The sequence below is a fragment of the Mixophyes fleayi genome, chromosome 6, assembly GCF_038048845.1.
Source record: "Mixophyes fleayi isolate aMixFle1 chromosome 6, aMixFle1.hap1, whole genome shotgun sequence".
NCBI lineage: Eukaryota > Metazoa > Chordata > Amphibia > Anura > Limnodynastidae > Mixophyes > Mixophyes fleayi.
In genome coordinates, this window is record NC_134407.1 from 188,050,933 (window position 1) to 188,073,248 (window position 22,316).

At 44.9% G+C, this 22,316-nt stretch overlaps 2 protein-coding genes across 7 annotated transcripts in view; both read right to left on the reverse strand.

Annotated features, from left to right (window-relative positions):
- SGK2 (serum/glucocorticoid regulated kinase 2) overlaps window positions 1-933 on the reverse strand; it is a 31,384-nt gene extending 30,451 nt beyond the window's left edge. The window contains exon 1 of the mRNA XM_075177631.1: window positions 841-933. The gene's annotated coding sequence lies outside the window, so the exon portion shown is untranslated. The remainder of the gene's footprint in view (window positions 1-840) is intronic.
- Window positions 934-1,770: 837 nt separating this feature from the next.
- Window positions 1,771-22,316, reverse strand: part of L3MBTL1 (L3MBTL histone methyl-lysine binding protein 1) — a 34,581-nt gene continuing 14,035 nt past the window's right edge. For 5 of the 6 annotated variants that reach the window (XM_075177606.1, XM_075177604.1, XM_075177605.1 and 2 more), the window contains 14 exons: window positions 21,730-21,834; window positions 19,589-19,724; window positions 19,123-19,214; window positions 18,652-18,803; window positions 12,326-12,402; window positions 11,653-11,738; window positions 11,430-11,540; window positions 11,131-11,245; window positions 10,683-10,779; window positions 10,268-10,432; window positions 9,934-9,983; window positions 9,660-9,805; window positions 8,944-9,006; window positions 1,771-2,048 (listed from right to left, as the gene is read on the reverse strand). In XM_075177606.1, coding sequence (XP_075033707.1) covers window positions 1,914-2,048; window positions 8,944-9,006; window positions 9,660-9,805; window positions 9,934-9,983; window positions 10,268-10,432; window positions 10,683-10,779; window positions 11,131-11,245; window positions 11,430-11,540; window positions 11,653-11,738; window positions 12,326-12,402; window positions 18,652-18,803; window positions 19,123-19,214; window positions 19,589-19,724; window positions 21,730-21,834 — 1,530 coding nt within the window. In that variant the 3' untranslated portion in view covers window positions 1,771-1,913. The remainder of the gene's footprint in view (window positions 2,049-8,943; window positions 9,007-9,659; window positions 9,806-9,933; window positions 9,984-10,267; window positions 10,433-10,682; window positions 10,780-11,130; window positions 11,246-11,429; window positions 11,541-11,652; window positions 11,739-12,325; window positions 12,403-18,651; window positions 18,804-19,122; window positions 19,215-19,588; window positions 19,725-21,729; window positions 21,835-22,316) is intronic. The other variant, XM_075177607.1, reaches the window with a different exon arrangement.

The following is a 22,316-nucleotide window of genomic DNA, read 5'->3' on the forward strand; positions in this document are numbered from 1 at the left end:
TTTCTCTCTATATATATATATATCAATGGGCTGCAGGATTCATATACGTGTGTGTGTGTGTGTGTGTGTGTGTGTGTGTGTGTGTGTGTGTGTGTGTGTGTGTGTGTGTGTGTGTGTGTATAGTAGACCCATATATCTCCTCCTGACTCCTATAGTAATATCTTTATATAGCTTCCCCTATTATTCTGCACAATACCTTCCTGTAACTCATACTATTACTTCATCTAGTTCTTCTCTTTAAATAAATTCCATCACTACTTCTAAATTACTCTTAATAGTCATCTTTTGCTTTACATATTACCATCTTGAAACATATTCTGTCGAGTATTCCCGTAACTCATCTTAACATATTATACAACCCCTTCCTATTACACCTGTTGTTGCTTTTGTTTAACCCTTCCATACAACTCCCATTGTTCATGTATCTGTTTAATTGGGGGGGGGGGATATGCACATGTGTAATGGTATTTATCTTGCTTGGGTGTCACTGTTTAGGAGACTCTGATTTCCACCCCTCTGTGCGGTCTCTTGCGCCTGTTACCAGACAGAACGACACTGTATTTTTACCATATTCTCAGTATAGTGGAGGAATACATTAGATACATGAGGTGACACAAACAACTGCCTGCCCCATATGTAATATTAAGTGTGACCATGTTATTATCTCTACAATTATAACTTTACAACCCAGAATGAACAGCATGATGATACACCTGGAATAAGCAATGACACCAAAGTGAGAGACCCCAACACTTTAACAGAAAATGCTTTAACGCTGTCTTTCCCCCAAAAAATGAACTTTTTTTTTTTTATTTTTTTTAGCCAAGTGTACATTCCTACCTGAAAGTCTCTGGGTCCCGAGGGTTGTCCTACTCTCCCTGGTGTCTCAAACTCCAAATTACCTATAGCTAATAACAAGACTTGTTTTTGAGCTTTAGGAGGTGGGGAGAATGTAACAGGAGGGAGGAGGCAGAGGAGGAGGTTGGTGTGGTGGAAAGAAAGGGGGGGGGGGGTGGCAGTGTGAAGGTCAAATATATTTCTGTCAAGGAGCGGCTGGAGTTGGGCTGGTTAATGAGTAACCCCACAGTATTTGGGCATTTTGCTATTGGGAATTACAAGTGTGCATATATAATCATTCTGAAACGGATACAGCTATATTCACCCAGGTGTGTTGTATATGTTGTGGGAAGGGAGATAAGGTGATCGAGATAAGGTAAAATAATTTAACTTTTCACTGACATAACGAAGAGCCAGAAATACAGGGAGGCAAAAATACCTGAAATGTGTATAAGTACAGTACACAAATGAGAGTGCATTGTATTCTGTAAGTTACCTATGTGATATGCACACTGGAGAGAAACAGGAGGCATGACAACAGAATTTAAACGTGCACAAATTTAAAAACCCTGACACCCTCCTACCAGTCATATTTTTTTTCAAACTTTTTACTTTCTTGTGCAGTAGGTCAGGTGGATTGTTTCCCGTATGAAGTGTCACAGAGCTCCATCTAGTGATTGAACATTGTCAACACTAGTTAGTTGTCTTCATAGTGAAAGGTAGCCAACTGCCCAGGTAGTACAGACAGGGGCAGGCAGGGGTACGGGGCAGGGGGGCATCTGCTCACCCGGGCCGGTCCCATAGTGGGCTAGGTCACTGGGCCACCTGCTGAGTTGAGACTTGCTCCCGGGCTAAAATTCGCCAGCCCTCCCCTGAGTACAGGTGACTAATATGTTAGTATAGAAGTCCTGGTAGAATTAGTCGAAGACAGCACATTTTAATGGGATATTTATTATTCAATGTCTTACAACACTACTTCTTCTGTACTGAGGACAATCAATGCACGGCAGGGCAACGGTAATGAAATGGTACAATGACACTGAAATATCCAAAGACTTTCGCTTTGGAAGAGACGGTCAGTCTTCGGAGTCCTCCGTGTTCTTGAACATAAGGATGGAGTTGTAAATTTTCACTGCTGGTCCTAATTTAATGCACAAGATCTTTACAATGTCCGTCTGCGTGAGGAGCAGTAGAGCTTGTCCGTCTATCATCTGCTGGGACAAAACAGAAGTCAGGGATTTGGTGCTTATATCATTATATGACAAAAGAATGAGGTTATAGTTACTGCATGCTGTAGTGTTATGAATACCTGTCACAGGAGGTGCTTTACCAACTACAAAACATGTAAAGGTGCATTACATGCCCACCTCACATATAATAAGGGGCAATACCACAGCACACCTATATACCAGATTATAGGACTCACAAATAAAACTGCTTCAGCGTCTGGGGGGGAGGAGGGTTGTGAAGGGCAGATGGGGGAGATTCGGAATACATGTGGGATCTGAGGGCTTTTGAGGGTCTGAGAACATGTAGGGGCATTTTGTGGCAGGTGTGGGTCTCAGGGCATGTGGAGGAATAATGGAGCATTCAGGGGAATTTTGGGATGAGTTATATGGCTGTGCTGAGATTTTGGGGCTTTTTTTTTTCATTTTTGAAATTAAGGGTAATGGGCAGCCCTTTTGAAGGTTGGAGGGCCACACATCAGGCTGCCCATCACTGGACTAAACTGTACAATCATCACTTCTTAGTCCTGCATTCTAACTCTTAAGAACCAGCAACTTCGTTAACTTCTGACTTTAGCCTCATTTATGTGTTATCGGGACTGTCTTTTTTATGTGTCACGTTTGTGTGTTTTTAATGTTCTTTATTACATTGATCGCATAAAAAAGGTGATTACCCATTTAAAGTACTCATGGAAATTGCAAAATGCACCCCACTGAAAGTATAGACCGAGGCCTGGTTTAGAAAATGATCTATGTCCACACACCCCACTTAACAGAGAACACCTTCCTAACTTCAACAGCCTTTCAATCTCATCTTAATTATTATGCCTCAGAAAACGACCTTGTGTTTGCACAGGGGTGCATAAGTAGGTACATTCACATAGCTCCCAGCATTTAATGTTTGTGAATCGGGCCATGGTCACATCAAGTTGGGGGTGCCACCACATCTGGGAGTGTACCTAGCACCTCTGAAGCACTAGATTGTCCCAACTCTCATGAAAACACCGTTGCATTCCATTTGCAAAGACGCACGGCACATCCTCACCAATATACCTCCCAACATTCCCAGCAGAAGGGACAAAGGTCATGACTGTTGAGGCAGCGAGACAGTGCCCTAAAAATTTAAGAGGTGGGTTTTGCAAGTAAGAGGTCGGGGTTAAGTTCCTAAACAGATGGTTTGTTCAGGGGAGAAGATTATATAAATTGTAAGGTGAGAGAATAAAGTTTGGGGTGAATAGAGCAGATTGAGGTAAGGGCTAAAACTAAAAGAAGGTTGTTTATGGAAACAGATGCCGTGATGGAAATGAAAGAGGAAATAAAAAGGGAAGTACATGATAATACTACCATTAATGACAATACTATACCAGTGCAGCAGTTCTGACTGCCAGATATAGTTATAGTTAAAGTATGGAGGCTGCACAGTACTACTTCTTAGGTTCTGCATGTCATATGCAGTTCTCAGTGTCTGTTACTCTGTATGCAATGCAGGTTAAAACGCAAAAATATAGAAAGAAAAATATAATTATAGTATGAACAAACGTGGTTAATTTTTATGTTTCTATAAACCACTTTAATGGAAAGTACCTGATTTTTTGTCACACTAAAGTACAATGAGCTCATACTGCAGGTATCAGTCAATACTGTTCTCTTATGTATAATTCTTTGTCATGGTAAACTGAGGGACATTTTACTTTTAGTCACCATTTTTTAATGGAAATATAAAGCAAAATGTTTTCTGAGTGGAGAACACAATCGTCAGAAAACAGAGAATAGGACTGAACCAGAGCAGCTGACTTCCACATCACGTGACCTCGTCTGCACCACGCAGGGGGGTCACACAGCACACCAGAGGAGGAGGGATTACAGCGTATTCTGCACCCTATGCTCTTCCTCCTTCCTATGCGGGCTCCAGCTGTAAAAGTGTTTTCATTTGATTAATCAGTAAAAGGACATGTGGGGGAGGTGTGAGGGGTATGTGGGGGGTATTCTAAGGGGTATGTGGGGAGGTCTGATGGGGATGTGGGGGGTCTGAGGGGTATGTGGGGGGTCTGAGGAGTATGTGGGGAGGTCTGATGGGGATGTGGGGGGTCTGAGGGGTATGTAGGTGGTCTGAGGGGTATGTGGGGAGGTCTGATGGGGATGTGGGGGGTCTGAGGGGTATGTGGGAGGTCTGAGGGGTATGTGGGGAGGTCTGATGGGGATGTGGGGGGTCTGAGGGGTATGTGGGAGGTCTGAGGGGTATGTGGGGAGGTCTGATGTTGATGTGGGAGGTCTGAGGGGTATGTAGGTGGTCTGAGGGGTATGTGGGGGGTCTGAGGGGGGTGTGGGGAGGTCTGATGGGGATGTGGGGAGGTCTGATGGGGATGTGGGGGGTCTGATGGGTATGTGGGGGGTCTGAGGGGGATGTGGGGAGGTCTGATGGGGATGTGGGGGGTCTGAGGGTATGTGGGGGGTCTGATGGGGATGTGGGGATGTGGGGGGTCTGAGGAGGGTCTGAGGGGGATGTGGGGAGGTCTGATGGGGATGTGGGGGGTCTGAGGGGTATGTGGGGGTTCTAAGGGGTATGTGGGGAGGTCTGATGGGGATGTGGGGGGTCTGAGGGGTATGTGGGGGGTCTGAGGAGTATGTGGGGAGGTCTGATGGGGATGTGGGGGGTCTGAGGGGTATGTGGGGGGTCTGAGGGGTATGTGAGGAGGTCTGATGGGAATGTCGAGGACTGAGGGGAATGTGGGTGGTCTGATGGGAATGTGGGGGGTCTGATGGGAATGTGAGGAGGCCTGATGTGAATGTGGGGAGGTCTGAGTGGCATGTGAGGAGGTCTGATGGGAATGTGAGGAGGTCTGATGTGAATGTTGAGGACTGATGGGAATGTGGAAGGTCTGATGGGAATGTGGGGGGTCTGATGTGAATGTGAGGAGGTCTTATTGGCATGTAAGGAGGTCTGATTGGCATGTGGGGGCACTTTGGAGTACATGTGAGATCTGAGAGCTTGTGCGGCAATTTTGGATCAAGTGGGAAGTCTGAGTGACATGAAGCAGAATTTTGGAGCAAGTGAGGGGAATTTTGGGATGAGTGTTTCAAGTGTGCTGAGGACTTGTGTTTTTTTCATTCAAGCAATTAAGGGTAATATGCGGACCTATTGAAGGCTGTAGGGGCACACATGCTGCCCTTGAAGTATATGAGGTTGTCTGTCACTGCTTTACATAATTCTTCTGTTCAGGGATGTTTTAAATACTTAGCTGGGGTGATACTATTTGCTGCCATGCAGGATGTTGACCTGGAAATATGCTGCCTTTTATATTTTATATGCTGGTTATTATGTGGATCAGTCATAGTAATTGTAATTGAGCATTTCTTTATGAATTACAGCAAAATCAGTCATAGTATGACATATGAGTTAGCATCAATTTGTAAAGCTCATTTGTATAAATCTATAATAGTAAGCAAGGAGTGTGTAGGAATCTTATGTACATAATGTTTGTTTTATGCTATTTTTTCTGCATAATGAGGTGCACATACCACCATACGACAAGTCCGCAGAGTCCAGCTGGCGACCTTACCAAGACAACTTGTTGAACAACATAATTTTTATCCCCAAGAGTCACGAATTCTGGTGTGGGGCTTACTGATTTGGAGACTGCCTCAATAAAATGGGAGCATGGCTAGGTGGATGGAGGGCATTATTATTATATGTCTCGATCCCACCACCTCCCAAAGTATAGTATTCATTCCACAAACATATAGCTATAACCAGTGGTTGAAGTGGAAATTTAGTGGCGTTATGGAAATCTAGAAGTGGACCTATGGTAAAGTAAGTGAATGGAGTGTGATAGTTTCACAATGAAGGCAGTAGGATAAGTAGAAGTATGGCACAGCACTGTATACCAGTCCACTATGAGCACTAGTTATAGAATATATGAAGCCCTCTTCATGAAAATACATGGACAGTACCAGACTGTGTCATAAAATGTATTAAGACTTTGGGGAAAATGTACCAATCTGCGTTTATTTGGTCAGTTCCTAAACTGCCATTACACAGTCATTACAGGTCCACTTATAAGGAGGACTTTAGTGTAGGTTGAAGAGACCAAAGTGCAGAACAAACTACTGAAAAGTAGCAAAACTGACTGTCTTCCGTTAAAAAAGTCATATAAACTATAGGAAAAACTGATAGAAACTGTAAAATAGCACCTAAAAGAGAAGACATATAATTAAGTCTTTTTGGCCTTTCACTGGTTGTATGGAGACGAGCATACAAGTGGCAGTTATAGCTAAGCATCTTGCAGAAAGTATTGAAAGAATGCACTGAAAACAGTAAACAGTATGACTGTAGCAGAGAGAGAACAAGAATTTGTTGATTTGATCCAAAACTTAACAAAAACTGAAGACATTAAGAGAAAGAAACAGTCAAAGGGGTATATTTACTAAACTGCGGGTTTAAAAAAGTGGAGATGTTGCCTATAGCAACCAATCAGATTCTAATTATCATTTATTTAGTACATTCTATAAAATGAAAACTAGAATCTGATTGGTTGCTATAGGCAACACCTGCACTTTTTCAAACCCGCAGTTTAGTAAATATACCCCAAAGTATTTAGGGTTCCAGGGGGTGGAGGGTGAAAAACTGTCAGCTGAGTTAATGGAAAAGGAGAATCAAGTGGCAAAGTTGAGAGAGGAATTGGCGAAAAAATCATTCCAGTTATGCAAACATGAAAAAAAATGAGAGACTCCGGCAGAAGAAGAGACAGTGAAAGGAAAAGGAGACTTAAAACAAGAGATCACTGACCTAAATTTCCAAGTGAGAAAACAAAGCGCAATGATAACCTCTCTTGAGAAAATCATATCTCTGAAAGAGGTGGATCTACAGAAAGCCAACACCTACGAGGCTATGGGCAAAATGAAGACTGAGGAACTGGACAACTGGAAAATATCACAATTCTTAAACAGCAAATAGAGATAATGATTATATTTAAAAAGCAAGCTGAAGGGATTTCACAGCAGAAGGAGCTCCTGCTGCTGCGAATTAGAAGCAACAATTATAAATCTCTAATACTCTGGATTAACGAGACATGGAGTAGAGGCGATTCAGCAGAGCAATCTGACGTTTTTTTTTCTTAATTGGAAGCCCAGGGTGGTACTTTGTGTCACCCAAGTGCTCCAAAAAAGTGCATAAAAACAAAAAAAAAGTGCACAGGGGTGCAGTCTTCAGGCTGTCCTCTAAAGAGAAACGGCTCTTCTGTCCCTGACACTGTGGAACCATAAGGTCCCTTAGGAGTGCAAAGCTAAGGGCGTCCCTTTTGCGCTGGTTTCTACAAGAGCTACACCCAGGGCACCAAATCTTTGGGAAGGGCCATCACGGGTTTCAGGGAGATGGGAACCACTAGGACCACTTTCCCTAGTACGTTGGAGCATGAGACCCATAAGGGTTGCCGCACCACGCCAAGCTGTGGAAAAACATAAAAATAAGTGCAAGTAACGTACAGGTGAGAGAATAAATTAAAGAAATAGAGATTGTTCAAGACGCCTCCAGCCTTTCATCTGGAAAGATAAAAGTGTGTACTTTCAAGTGAGGGTCAACCAAGTGATTTCAGGCACCCCCGGGTTGCTACTACAGGGGCACAACATCCTGGATTTCAAGCTAATAGCCTTCTGGTCAAAGGACAAAGGTAGTCTGTCCCTTATGGTAGGGTCCCTGAATTACCCTCCGAGGGATCTTAAAAAACAGAGAAGCGGAGTTACTTCACAAAAGTTACACGAACACAAAGTCTTTTTTGACCTGATATATGAAACTGCAGTAGCAGAGCGTACTGCCCGTACATCTAAAAGAGAGGGCATAGGGTAGAGAAGAGAGCAACATAGGGCACAGTTTCTGCAACAGTTAGAGGAAGACTCTACAGATTTATATTATGCCATTGCAGAGCTGAAAGAACAATTTGTGGAATTAAAGATGCAGATTGTAATGTAGAGTTGGAGAAACTCTGATCAAGAAAATGAGCAACAATAAATTGTGAGCCTGGCAAATGGAGTGCACATGACTGATAAACTGTGACCACACCAATCTGTCGTTCAGTAGAAGGTCCGCTGTGTGAGGTTGTTGTGTATCTTGCAAGAAGCAGGGAAGCTAAAACAAACCAGTTGTAGATGGATATGAGGTCTGTCCCGAGAGGACTGGATTCCAACAGACAGGAGCTCAGAGCTCTCCTGTATTACATAGAGCAAATATTTTTACAGTGGTCAGTTGGAGACAGCAGAGAGTCCATTCCCTGAATAGCTGGAACCATGCCGAGTGCAGGGACTATAGACTGTATGTTCTGCCTCTAAAGAGAAAGTGATAACTGGTTAGAGAGGGATCAGGAAGTAAGGTTGTGCCCTGATTGGGAGCTGAGTGTTTTTGTTTTCAAAGAAACATATGTGCGCCTAAACACTGTATCACTGACAAAAGGTTACCTTTGAATTATATGATATATATATATATATATATATATATATATATATATATATATATATATTGTATCATACCTGCCCTACTCTCCCGGAATTCCCGGGAGGCTCCCGAATTTCAGGGAGTCCTCACTGACTCCTGGAAGACTAGGCAAAACTCCCGAAATTTGGCAAAATTCACGGCAGTGAATGGAGGGGGCGGGGCTTAATAGAGCTTTTAATATAGTGGGGGCTGGGGCTATGGTGGGGCTCCTACTGCATGTCACATGACTTCTCCCCCGGATCTCCCGGGGAGAAATTGTAAAAGTGGGCATGTATTTTATATATATATATATATATATATATATATATATATATATATATATATATATATATAAAAACTATCAAGAAAGCAAGAAAATAAAATTGGATTATTAAAATTAAAATTAGGACTTCTCACCTCCTCTTTGAACAGTCTAGCCTGGTCCTCACATCCTGTCAGTGTTGTCACAAAGTTAAACACCTAGAAAATAAACACCCATTTACTATGTCTTTACCTGATAATAAACTTGGAACACAGAGATCTAAGGTATGGAATGAGTATATCCAGGGCCGGATTAAGGGAATGGAGGTCCCTGGGCTAAGGGGGCCTCCATTCCCCTGTGAGGCCCCCCCCCCCCCCGTGATCGGAGCTGCCTGCACCCCCCCCACCTCCCCGGCACTTACCTCCTTCTCTGGCGCGCTGTACTCTCTTTACTGAGGAGATCTCGTGAAAGTGAGACTCACAAGATCTCCTCAGTAGGATACTACAGCGCGCCGGAGAAGGACTGCAGGGAAAGTGCTCATCAGCACTGATCGCGCCGAGGGCACCCCTGACCGATCAATACTGCTGCTGAGCACTTTCAAGGGCCCCATGGATGCCATAGGCCCCTGGGCTGTAGCCCAGTTAGCCCTATGGTTAATCCGTCCTGAGTACATCCCGCGATGGGGTGAGATATATAGAATGGAGATATACCCATGATTTCTCTCTTAAGACATAACACTATTACACAAATGTAAGGGAGTTGTATCACTCCTCACCCCCTTTTCCACACACAGATCACTTTTACAATGAGGCTGGCAGGACTTATCCAACATAGCACGGGTGTAATACATGCAGAGGGGTCTGACTGATACCTCTTCTGTATTCCACTTAGACACTGTATTGGCACTAATACCAGCAACACCAGGCAGTAGACGACAGTGTTGCTCCCAGCAGTGAGCAAGGGCTCGATCCGGATGTACAGACATGGCTGACATGAAAAGTGACTGGTGAACTGTGTCTACGGATGGAGAAGGTAGAGAAACACAACAAAATATATTGGAAATATTAATGCTGAAAAAGGGCTTAGATGCAGTAAAGGAGAATTGGAATAATATACATGATTCAATGGTAGAAATTGTCACTTACCTTGAAAGTTGTCCGGTTGCACTCTACGATATTTGGGAGGACGTCCAATCCTGGAATGGGATATATACTTTAGGGTTCATATGTACTTATTAAAAAAACCAAGTGCTTTACCGTGAGTTCTTGTCTGCATTATAGATTTGTCCAGCTCTTCAGTATGTATCATGCAATCACAAGCATTTCAGCTTCCTTTACCATTGTAAAAACGCCCTATGTATTTATGCATATAGGAGCCTCTATTAGCATACATGTTGCATTGCGCTGAAACATGTGCTTATCAGATCTTAAGAAAAAACTGGAAACGTTGGAAGTGCTGTGTCGGCACCCGTTCTGATACCTGCCATGGTGTCTGGATTTCCTGCGGGGCGGTAGTGGGATGGGATTCCTGCTTCGCGCTGGTTGTTGGTTCCTATCAGCGAGAGGACAGCCAGATAGACAGTGATGAGCTGTGAACCTTCCAGTCACATGACCAGAACCATCACAACCAGGCGTGGGACACTTTCTGTGGGCAAGAAGACACATAGCTTAGAGCGGGTGAGAATGTTGGCAAACCTAAGTAGACAGTGCTAATGTAGACTAGAACAGCTTAGGTACACATAAGCAGACAAAGAATCCTACTACAGCAGGTTATAATACATTTTGCCCAGAGACAGATATGTATAGAGTGACCGAAAAGAAGAAGGACAGGGGATGTGACCAATTCCATTGACAGTGCACTAGTGACAAATGAGCGTACAAGCAGAATGGCTGACCTGTGCTGGAAACTGTATTTGCTGCTTCGTGAGTGAGAAATTCCCTTACAACTGAGGGATACACAACCTGGTAACATGTTGGGATCATCTCGATGTCCTGTGGAAAGAGGAGGGAGTGATGAAACGGTGCAGACTCATTTTTCTGCTGTTGATAGACTATGGCAGGTTTCTCCACTGGCAGGCCAAGACATGCGGAAACGGGTTTGCAAAGGAGTTTAATCATGGTATTTTTCAGAGCACTGTCTTGAAGGTATTATTGGGATGCATTATTAACTGAATACGGTTTGCTTGACTTATTTGCATTGGACTGCCCACAATTATTTGGCACATTATTTTCCAGCATTTTTGGCATTGTGTCGGAATAACGTTTGTTTGCCTGGTGGGAACTTACAATTGCTTTTTCTTCTAAGGAGACATTCATGACTGAACTAGTTGTGGTAGTACTCACGGAGGGGAGTCTGCAGTGGGTGTCCTGTTCTCTGGCACCAACCCACAGGATGTAAATCTGGGTGGTCAGCGTCCAGCCAAAAGTCATACAAATGGCTCCAGCCATCAAAGTGAACCTTGGGAGGTGGGATGGGTTGTCAGAGACCCAGAGTATTAGTAACCCTTCCCATTGCCCCACAGTTTAAGATGGATGCACACCAACACCCACAGGGAAGATGGTCTAAACCACAACAAACAGATGCATGTAATGGAAGAAAAGGAGACTGTCACATACAATGGATTTAACAACATGTTATTCACCTTTATCCTGCACTCTTCCACGTCTACCACAGATGCCACACGGATCAATGAGGGACTTCTTCTGTCTACTGCTTCCAGCCTCATGTTGACCTTGAACCCAAGTGGAAGCCACTTCAGGAGATTTAAGGTGGGAAATGGATTATGATTGAGGCACATTTGGTGACACAAATACTAAGCACTGACTTCCAGTGATATATTATCATATGACAGATGTTGACATTACCGTGTGAAAGGAGTGGGCAGGCACTGCAGTGGCTCCTGTCTCAGACAAATATCTGTCCCAAGTGAAGTTATCGGGGTCTGGATAATCTGCATGGAGACCACTGATCAGAATAGTCCAAAGCCTTTTTAATTATATGAGTTCTAATATCTAATACTGATAGTCCCATGTTTCCTAATCAGTACTTTATCATCATCACCATTTATTTATATAGCGCCACTGACTCCGCAGTGCTGTACAGAGAACTCACTCACATCAGTCCCTGCCCCATTGGAGCTTACAGTCTAAATTCCCCAACATACACACATTCATTGCAAGTCCTATTTGGGGGTCTAGTAGAGAAACTAGTAACTTTTCTTTGGTTTCAGTACAAACTCTGTATTGTTTTAATGTTTTAGGGAATTTTTAACAGCCATTGGACTTTATTTTAACAGGGAAAAGTTTAATTTAATGTTGGCAGCCCTCAGCGTGTTCTCTGTTCTGGACCTATTTATTTGTAACCCTGACCCTGTCTGCATACTGGTAGATCAATGTGAGAGAGGGACCTAGCACGTGTAAAATAGCACTATCTGAATCCATGTCTGAGAAAGAGATTGACAATATTATCGTAGTACAGGTTGTAAGGTTGACAATATTATTCCCACAGTGCAGTGTTCTGTGTCAAAGCTCAACTCACCCTGAGGGGGAGTAAGAGGCTTCCCATGTTCTGTACACCAGCCCACAGGATGAACATAGGGACTACTGGGGTCACACCTAAGAAAAAAATGTTCATGTCACATTAAAGATACAAAAGACAGATTTTGTTCAATTATGCTGAATAAGCTATTGCCATTAAACTGCCCAGCAAAACAATAAGTAAGACAGACCCAGGACTGGACTGGGACTGAAAATCAGCCCTGGTGCACAATCTGCACTAACCCATATTTGTGTGTATGACTGAAGTAAAATTTCAAAGGGGACATCAAAGAAGTGCCCAGAATTATTCAGCAATCCCCAGTACTGCCTACCAATACCCTGCAGTTCCCAGTACTGCCTACCAATACCCTGCAGTTCCCAGTACTGCCTACCAATACCCTGCAGTTCCCAGTACTGCCTACCAATACCCTGCAGTTCCCAGTACTGCCTACCAATACCCTGCAATTCCCAATTCCTGTACTGCCAAAGCAGGGTCAATAAAAGGATTCCCAGTAGCTCCCAGCACTGCCTCCATTATAATACTATTTATTACCCAGTATTACAGAGACTATTATCTCAGCAATGCCAATAAAATAATTCCCAATAAAGCCTAGCATTAACCAGCAGTGCCAAAACATTATTCCCTGTAGTACCCAACAGTGTTCAGAATATTACCTACAATAGTATCCAGTATAAGCTTATTGCAGTATAGTGGTCAATATATTATCGCTAGTAAAGTCCAGCTGTGCCTATCATTACCACGAGTGCAACAATAATCAATTATCAAATATAAAAATCACAAAAGGCAATCGCAGTTCAAAGTACAAGCCCTTATTAACACATTTCAACATAGACCTATGTGAATCATACACAACACTTATCACACACTCTGTAATTATGATAATAATTCACACAAACTAACCATATTGTATCAGTGAAGCAATTGAAAAAAATAAATAATAATAACCAACTAACCATAGCCACAAAAATTGTGGCACATACGCATATGATCAGTGTAGTCCAAGACACATCAATTTACAATTGCCTCATACAATGCAAACTCTATGGTCCATCTTATAAAACATGCAGAATATGGTAGAAATCCAAAAACCCAACCAAGGATTTGAGCAAGAAAACTGGTACTGCGAAATGCAGGAAAAGCAAAGAATCTGGGAATTGCACACAGCATACAGAACAAGAAAGTTGGTATTGCACAATAACTCTTGTGCTGAGCCCCAGTGCAGGCCACTCTCCTTGTTTATCTTCTCTATTACTTTGAGCCACAGGAGCTGTAGAGTTAAACAAACAGGGGTATTCAAATTGTAAAAATCACATGAATGCAGCAACTCTGCTTTATGTTATCACTCTACCTCTCCTTCATGCCATCAATATTTACTCCACATCAGCTATCACTGCACCTCTCCACATCATACCAGCAATGTGCACCGCAAATCATGCCTTCACTGCTCCATCCACTGTGCACCCATACCATCACTGTGCTCTAACTCTTCCCCGTGTCATCACTGCGCTCTGACTCCTCCCCATGCCATCACTATGCTCTGACTCTCCCCATGCCATCACTGCGCTCTGACTCTTCCCCGTGCCATCACTGCGCTATGACTCCTCCCCATGCCATCACTAGGCTCTGACTCCTCCCCATGCCATCACTGCGCTATGACTCCTCCCCATGCCATCACTGCGCTATGACTCCTCCCCATGCCATCACTATGCTCTGACTCCTCCCCATGCCATCACTGCACTCTGACTCCTCCCCATGCCATCACTGCGCTCTGACTCTCCCCATGCCATCACTGCGCTCTGACTCCTCCCCATGCCATCACTGCGCTCTGACTCCTCCCCATGCCATCACTGCGCTCTGACTCTTCCCCGTGCCATCACTGCGCTATGACTCCTCCCCATGCCATCACTAGGCTCTGACTCCTCCCCATGCCATCACTGCGCTATGACTCCTCCCCATGCCATCACTGCACTATGACTCCTCCCCATGCCATCACTATGCTCTGACTCCTCCCCATGCCATCACTATGCTCTGACTCTCCCCATGCCATCACTGCGCTCTGACTCTTCCCCGTGCCATCACTGCGCTATGACTCCTCACCATGCCATCACTGCGCTCTGACTCTTCCCCGTGCCATCACTAGGCTCTGACTCCTCCCCATGCCATCACTGCGCTCTGACTCTTCCCCATGCCATCACTGCGCTCTGACTCTTCCCCATGCCATCACTGCGCTCTGACTCCTCCCCATGCCATCACTGCGCTCTGACTCTTCCCCATGCCATCACTGCGCTATGACTCCTCCCCATGCCATCACTAGGCTCTGACTCCTCCCCATGCCATCACTGCGCTATGACTCCTCCCCATGCCATCACTGCGCTATGACTCCTCCCCATGCCATCACTATGCTCTGACTCCTCCCCATGCCATCACTATGCTCTGACTCTCCCCATGCCATCACTAGGCTCTGACTCCTCCCCATGCCATCACTGCGCTCTGACTCTTCCCCATGCCATCACTGCGCTCTGACTCTTCCCCGTGCCATCACTGCGCTATGACTCCTCACCATGCCATCACTGCGCTCTGACTCTTCCCCGTGCCATCACTAGGCTCTGACTCCTCCCCATGCCATCACTGCGCTCTGACTCTTCCCCATGCCATCACTGCGCTCTGACTCTTCCCCATGCCATCACTGCGCTCTGACTCTCCCCATACCATCACTGTGCTCTAACTCTTCCCCGTGTCATCACTGCGCTCTGACTCCTCCCCATGCCATCACTATGCTCTGACTCTCCCCATGCCATCACTGCGCTCTGACTCCTCCCCATGCCATCACTATGCTCTGACTCTCCCCATACCATCACTGTGCTCTAACTCTTCCCCGTGTCATCACTGCGCTCTGACTCCTCCCCATGCCATCACTATGCTCTGACTCTCCCCATGCCATCACTGCGCTCTGACTCTTCCCCATGCCATCACTGCACTCTGACTCCTCCCCAAGCCATCACTATGCTCTGACTCTCCCCATGCCATCACTGCGCTCTGACTCTTCCTCGTGCCATCACTGCGCTATGACTCCTCCCCGTGCCATCACTAGGCTCTAACTCCTCCCCATGCCATCACTGCGCTCTGACTCTTCCCCATGCCATCACTGCGCTCTGACTCTTCCCCATGCCATCACTGTGCTCTGACTCCTCCCCATGCCATCACTATGCTCTGACTCTCCCCATGCCATCACTGCGCTCTGACTCTTCCCCGTGTCATCACTGCGCTCTGACTCCTCCCCATGCTATCACTATGCTCTGACTCTCCCCATGCCATCACGGCGCTCTGACTCTTCCCCATGTCATCACTGTGCTCTGACTCTTCCCCATGCCATCACTGTGCTCTAACTCTTCCCCGTGTCATCACTGCGCTCTGACTCTTCCCCATGCCATCACTGCGCTCTGACTCTTCCCCATGCCATCACTGCGCTCTGACTCTTCCCCATGCCATCACTGCGCTCTGACTCTTCCCCATGCCATCACTATGCTGACTCTTCCCCGTGCCATCACTGCGCTCTGACTCTTCCTCATGCCATCACTGCGCTCTGACTCCTCCCCTTGTCATCACTGCGCTCTGACTCTTCCTCATGCCATCGCTGCGCTCTGACTCCTCCCCATGCCATCACTGCGCTCTGACTCTTCCTCATGCCATCATTGCGCTCTGACTCTTCCTCATGCCATCACTGCGCTCTAACTCTTCCTCATGCCATCATTGCTCTCTGACTCCTCCCCATGCCATCACTATGCTCTGACTCTTCCTCATGCCATCGCTGCGCTCTGACTCTTCCCCGTGCCATCACTTCGCTCTGACTCTTCCTCATGCCATCACTGCGCTCTGACTCCTCCCCATGTCATCACTATGCTCTGACTCTTCCTCATGCCATCACTATACTCTGACTCTCCCCGTGCCATCACTGTGCTCTGACTCTTCCTCATGCCATCACTGCGCTCTGACTCCTCCCCATGCCATCACTGTGCTATGACTCCTCTCCATGCCATCACTATGCTCTGACTCCTCCCCATGCCATCACTGCGCTCTGACTCTTCCTCATGCCATCACTGCGCTCTGACTCCTCCCCAAGCCATCACTATGCTCTGACTCTTCCCCATGCCATCACTGCGCTCTGACTCTTCCCCATGCCATCACTAGGCTCTGACTCCTCCCCATGCCATCACTATGCTCTGACTCCTTCCCATGCCATCACTGCGCTCTGACTCCTCCCCGTGCCATCACTGCGCTATGACTCCTCCCCATGCCATCACTATGCTCTGACTCCTCCCCATGCCATCACTGCGCTCTGACTCTTCCTCATGCCATCACTGCGCTCTGACTCCTCCCCATGCCATCACTGCGCTCTGACTCTTCCTCATGCCATCACTGCGCTCTGACTCCTCCCCATGCCATCACTATGCTCTGACTCTTCCACTACCACATAAGAAAATATGTTACTAACATAACCCCTCCCCCTTGCTGGAACCAATATGGGAGTTTTGAAACATTGTTTTAATATTGGGGTCCAGTCCCTGATGTACAACCATTCTGTATAACCAGAAGATATTACAAAACTACTTGTGACACAGGCTTTCATTCCCTGTTGTGAAGTGGGTGGGACTAGAACAACCTATAACCAATCAAAGCATTGGAATGGTCACAGTATAATAAAATATTTCAGGAGGCGAGTGTGCTGATCTTGGGGGAATACTCACATGATTTTGCAAGTGAAGACAGGGGGCAGTCTGCACCCTTCTATCCTCCCCTCCCCTGCTCACCTGACCCCATAACCCCCATGACCCCATCTCTTCTCACCTCCATTGCTCCCAGCTTGCACACCTTCTCAACCTATTCCTCTCCTATGCTACCTTCCCCTCCTTCTACAAACATGCCTCCCCATACTCCATACTCAAAGGACTATCTCTCTAATTACCGCCCTATCTTCCTTTTGCCTCCAAACATCTCAAATGGGTTTTTCTAACCATCTCACCCCCTTTCTCTCACCTTACGCCCTCCTGGACCCACTCCAATCTGGATTTTGCTCCCACCACTCAAATGAAAATGCCTTCACTTAAGTCACTAACAACCTTCTCTCCACTAAATATAAGGGATAATTCTCCCTTCTTATCCTTCTTGAGCTCTCTGCTGCCTTTGATAACATTTACCACTCCCTCCTTTGCAAACTCTCCAAACAATAGGCCTGTGTAACAATGTCCACTTCTGGTCTTCCCTTTACCTCACCAACAGCTTCTTTCATACAGTTGACTCCACATCTCCCCTCTCTCTCTTCCCTTATCTGTCAGAGTTCTCCAAGGATCCGTTTTTGGCCCCCTGCTTTTCTCCCTCTAAATCTCCTCCCTTAGTGACCTCATTAGCTCCTTTGGCCTCCAGCAACACTAATGCTAATGACACCCAAATCTATCATTCATCCCCTGACCTCTCCCTTTTTCTTGTGTCTCATGTCTCCTGCTATCTCTTGACAATCTCATCTTGGATGTCCCATTGCTTTTTAAACTTAATATTTCTAATATTGAAAGCACCCGTACAGCACTCCCTCTCCCTCCTCCCTCTCTTTTTCTGTTGACAACACTACCCTCTTCTCTGTCCCTCAAGTCTGCTTCTAGGGGTTATCATGGACTCCTTCCTCTCCTTCAAACCTTACATTCAGTCCCTCTCCAAATCCTGCCACCTCCACCTCCGAAATGTATCCAAGATCCGACCCTTTCTCATTGTCTCACAACCAAAACTCTTATCCGCACCCTTGCAATCTCTCGCCTTCATTACTTTAACCTTCTTTCTATAACTTAGATAAAGATATTAATAATAATAATAATAATAATAATAATAATAATAAATCTCATGATACAAGAAAGTGAATAGAGGTAAGCTGGAAGCCACACACTGAAAGTTAGATAATGGAAGGTACAGGGCCTCCAAGAAGCACAGAGAAGTCATGTGAGGTGCTCTATTTAAAAATTCTGAGAATGCTCCTACCAGTACATGGCATGTTCCACCTCTCATTAATACTGATGAATATTAATTTATACTTGTCTAGAGAATGGCTAACTTCATGCAGACATATACAAAGATCAATTTCGAATTTCCGTTGGGGAATGATGGCAGCTATGGTATAGATGACAGGTTCGCTGTTATATCTGTACCCTGAGAGAGTTCAGAGTACAGTTATATAGACATACACACATATATGACACTTATTTTACCATTGTGTCCTCATTGCCATGTGGATGGCACAAATCCCAATAAGTCATTCCTACCAATAATCATAGGTGTCGCCCCAGTTGTCAAAGTGCACAAGGAATCTGTCTTCTACCACATCCGTGACACTAGCCACACAGATAAGAGATGGATTCATCCTGTCCACGGCCTCTAGCTTCATCCCTACCCGAAAGAGGGAAGGGGGAGCACCCTATTAGGAAGAAAGATGACTAATGAGAGCCACAAGAATTGTGCAGAAACAAATGTTATAGAGTATAACTATAAATCATCATGAAAAAAGCATCTACAAAGTTTCACAAATATAGGGAAATGATCATAGGAGAAATGTGTCTTTTTCTTGGAAGCATAAGACGATCAAGGCACCACTTATCACATAGTTCATTTTAGTCTTCTATGGAGGGAAAAGGTCATATGCTCAAAAAAATGTGCTCGCTCAACTTTACCAAATCTCTGACCTTGCATATTACAAATGTTTTGCCATAACCAGCAAACAGTAAAATGACACTCACAATTTTTGGGGTTATAAATAGGTGTTTTGGAGCTACGTGTGCCTTCGTCAATCTTAGGTAATTAGTCCAACTGAAATCTTCATCTTTGTAACCTACACATAGGAAGCAGGAAATATAAAGGATGTGAATATGCAATTTTGTGTAAATGAAAGAGATATGGCACACTACAAGGGAGGGAGAAAATTAGTTTGCAATAGGAGTTACCCTTCAATAGTCACAGAACTGAATCCATAAAAAAACTGTGATAAAAAAAAAAATTAGCTCCTGAATGTGTGCCTTACACGTACATGTAAATCAGAGGAACGTTAGGGCTTAGGTTTCGCTTAGCTTCCTTAGTATTTGACTAATTGAGTGCATTCCAAATAACACCTAAATGAAAATAGAATGCAAGACTACAGGAGAAATCAGACAGACAATTATTGGCAAAAGTTGATGGCTATCAAAGTCAAAACCTCTCTTCCATGACCTTTTGGGGGCTGCAGTTTGTGTCTAGTTCTCTCGCACCAGCCGGCAGGGTGAATGTCAGGGCAGTCAGCGTTGACCCAGAAGTCATGGCAGTCAGAATACCCATCAAAGTGGAGCCTTATCCGAAATCCACACACCTTAAAGAGCAGAAGAGCGTAAAAGGAGAGTAGACAAAGAGACAGTAAATTGAGGGAAACAATTGACTGAAATATAAATAAAACATTCACCCTACACTGGGATGGATAATTTCCTTATATTTCTCAGCAGGGAGAAAGACAGCACAAACAGGTCACAGGCCAGCATTCTTGTTTACTAGTAAGGACAATGGCATTAGATCTCCTAGTAATGGGAGGAATAGTACCCCTATGTTACAAAGCAATGAGAGTGACAATACCTTATCACCCAGCAGTGAGAGGAACAGTATTTATCTAACATTACATGTGACACGGGCAATGTCCTTATGTCAATGAGAGGGAGAGTACCTTATATCATCCAGCAGTAAGAGGGACAGTACCATTAGGACACCTAGCAGTGAGAAAGGCAGTGTCTTTTTGTTAACTAGCAGTGAGAAAGACAATGACTCTATGTCAACCTGCAGTGAGAAAGGCAGTATCTTTTTGTTACTCAGCAGTGAGAAGACCAGTGTCATTATGTCAGCTAGCAGTGAGAAGGGCATTCCCTTTATGTCAGCATGCAGTGAGAAGGACAGTCCCTTGATGTTACCTAGCAGTGAGAAGGACAGTCCCTTGATGTTACCTAGCAGTGAGAAGGGCAATCCCTTGATGTTACCTAGTAGTGAGAAGGACAGTCCCTTGGTGTTACCTAGCAGTGAGAAGGACAGTACCTTAGTGTTACCTAGCAGTGAGAAGGACAGTACCTTGATGTTACCTAGCAGTGAGAAGGACAGTACCTTGATGTTACCTAGTAGTGAATAGAACAGTCCCTTGATGTTACCTAGTAGTGAATAGAACAGTCCCTTGTTGTTACCTAGCAGTGAGAAGGACAGCCCCTTGATGTTACCTAGCAGTGAGAAGAACAGTACCTTGATGTTACCTAGCAGTGAGAAGGACAGTATATTGATGTTACCTAGTAGTGAATAGAACAGTCCCTTGTTGTAACCTAGCAGTGAGAATGACAGTCCCTTGATGTTACCTAGCAGTGAGAAGAACAGTACCTTGATGTTACCTAGCAGTGAGAAGGACAGCAACTTGATGCTACCTAGCAGTGAGAAGGACAGCAACTTGATGCTACCTAGCAGTGAGAAGGACAGTCCCTTGATGTTGTCTAGCAGTGAGAAGAACAGTCCCTTTATGTTACCTAGCAGTGAGAAGGACAGTCCCTTTGTTACCTAGCAGTGAGAAGGACAGTCCCTTTATGTTACCTAGTAGTGACAGTAACTTGATGCTACCTAGCAGTGGGGAAAGAGTCCCTTGATGCTATCTTGCAGTGAGAAGGACAGTCCCTTGATGTTGTCTAGCAGTGAGAAGGACAGTCCCTTTATCTTACCTAGCAGTGAGAAGGACAGTCCATTTATGTTACCTAGCAGTGAGAAGGACAGTCCCTTTGTTACCTAGCAGTGAGAAGCACAGTCCCTTTATGTTACCTAGCAGTGACAGTAACTTGATGCTACCTAGCAGTGAGAAAGAGTCCCTTGATGCTATCTTGCAGTGAGAAGGACAGTCCCTTGATGTTGTCTAGCAGTGAGAAGGACAGTCCCTTTATCTTACCTAGCAGTGAGAAGGACAGTATCTTGATGTTACCTAGTAGTGAGTAGAACAGTCCCTTGTTGTTACCTAGCAGTGAGAAGGACAGTCCCTTGATGTTACCTACTGTGAGAAGGGCATTGCCTTTATGTTACCTAGCAGTGAGAAGGACAGTCCCTTAATGCTACCTAGCAGTGAGAATGACAGTCCCTTGATGCTATCTAGCAGTGAGAAGGACAGTACCTTGATGTTACCTACTGTGAGAAGGGCATTGCCTTTATGTTACCTAGCAGTGAGATGTGTAGTCTTTATTTCAGCCAGTAGTGGGAAGAACGTTGCCTTTACTTCACTATGTAAACTACAGGAATGTATCCATGTCACTATGCCAAGTCACCATGCAATTCTTTTTGTTGCTAGCAATCTCTGCTGCCCAACTCACCTCGGCCACAGTTAGGATGAAGTACATGGATGGATGCTGGGGATCTGTTCCCTCTAGCTTCATTCCCACCTTGAAGCTGTTCTTATGCTGTGTTCCTAGTTGCCACTGCATAAAAGTGAATAGTCACATAGCGATACACACAAAACAGTACACTTTACGAGCAATTTAATCTAAAGAGTGAAATCAGTTATCTGATTTTGGGTATATGAAGAGAGGGCTATGTTGTTACTGGAGACAGCTTATGTCTACCAAAACAAAAGTTTGTTGTAGACATCTAAGACCTTTAGGGATCTATTCATCAAGACATGGTGATATTGATTTTATCAGTTTATCAATTAGAGCCTTACCGCTTGCCGCATAAGTGTAGGATCCCTTTACGCATGCACACTGGAACTGGAAACTCAAGATTCAGTAAATAAACACCGGCGATACCCCTCCATAGGCTTCCTGGCCAGGGGGCTTTGTTAAATATTGAAAATCCTTAAATCCGACAAAACTTAACTTTTTGCTGAACATAGGGCTTCTCACCCACTCAACGGACCAGTCTCCATGGATAAGTGCATACATGATCCGGCTAGTCAGTTCAT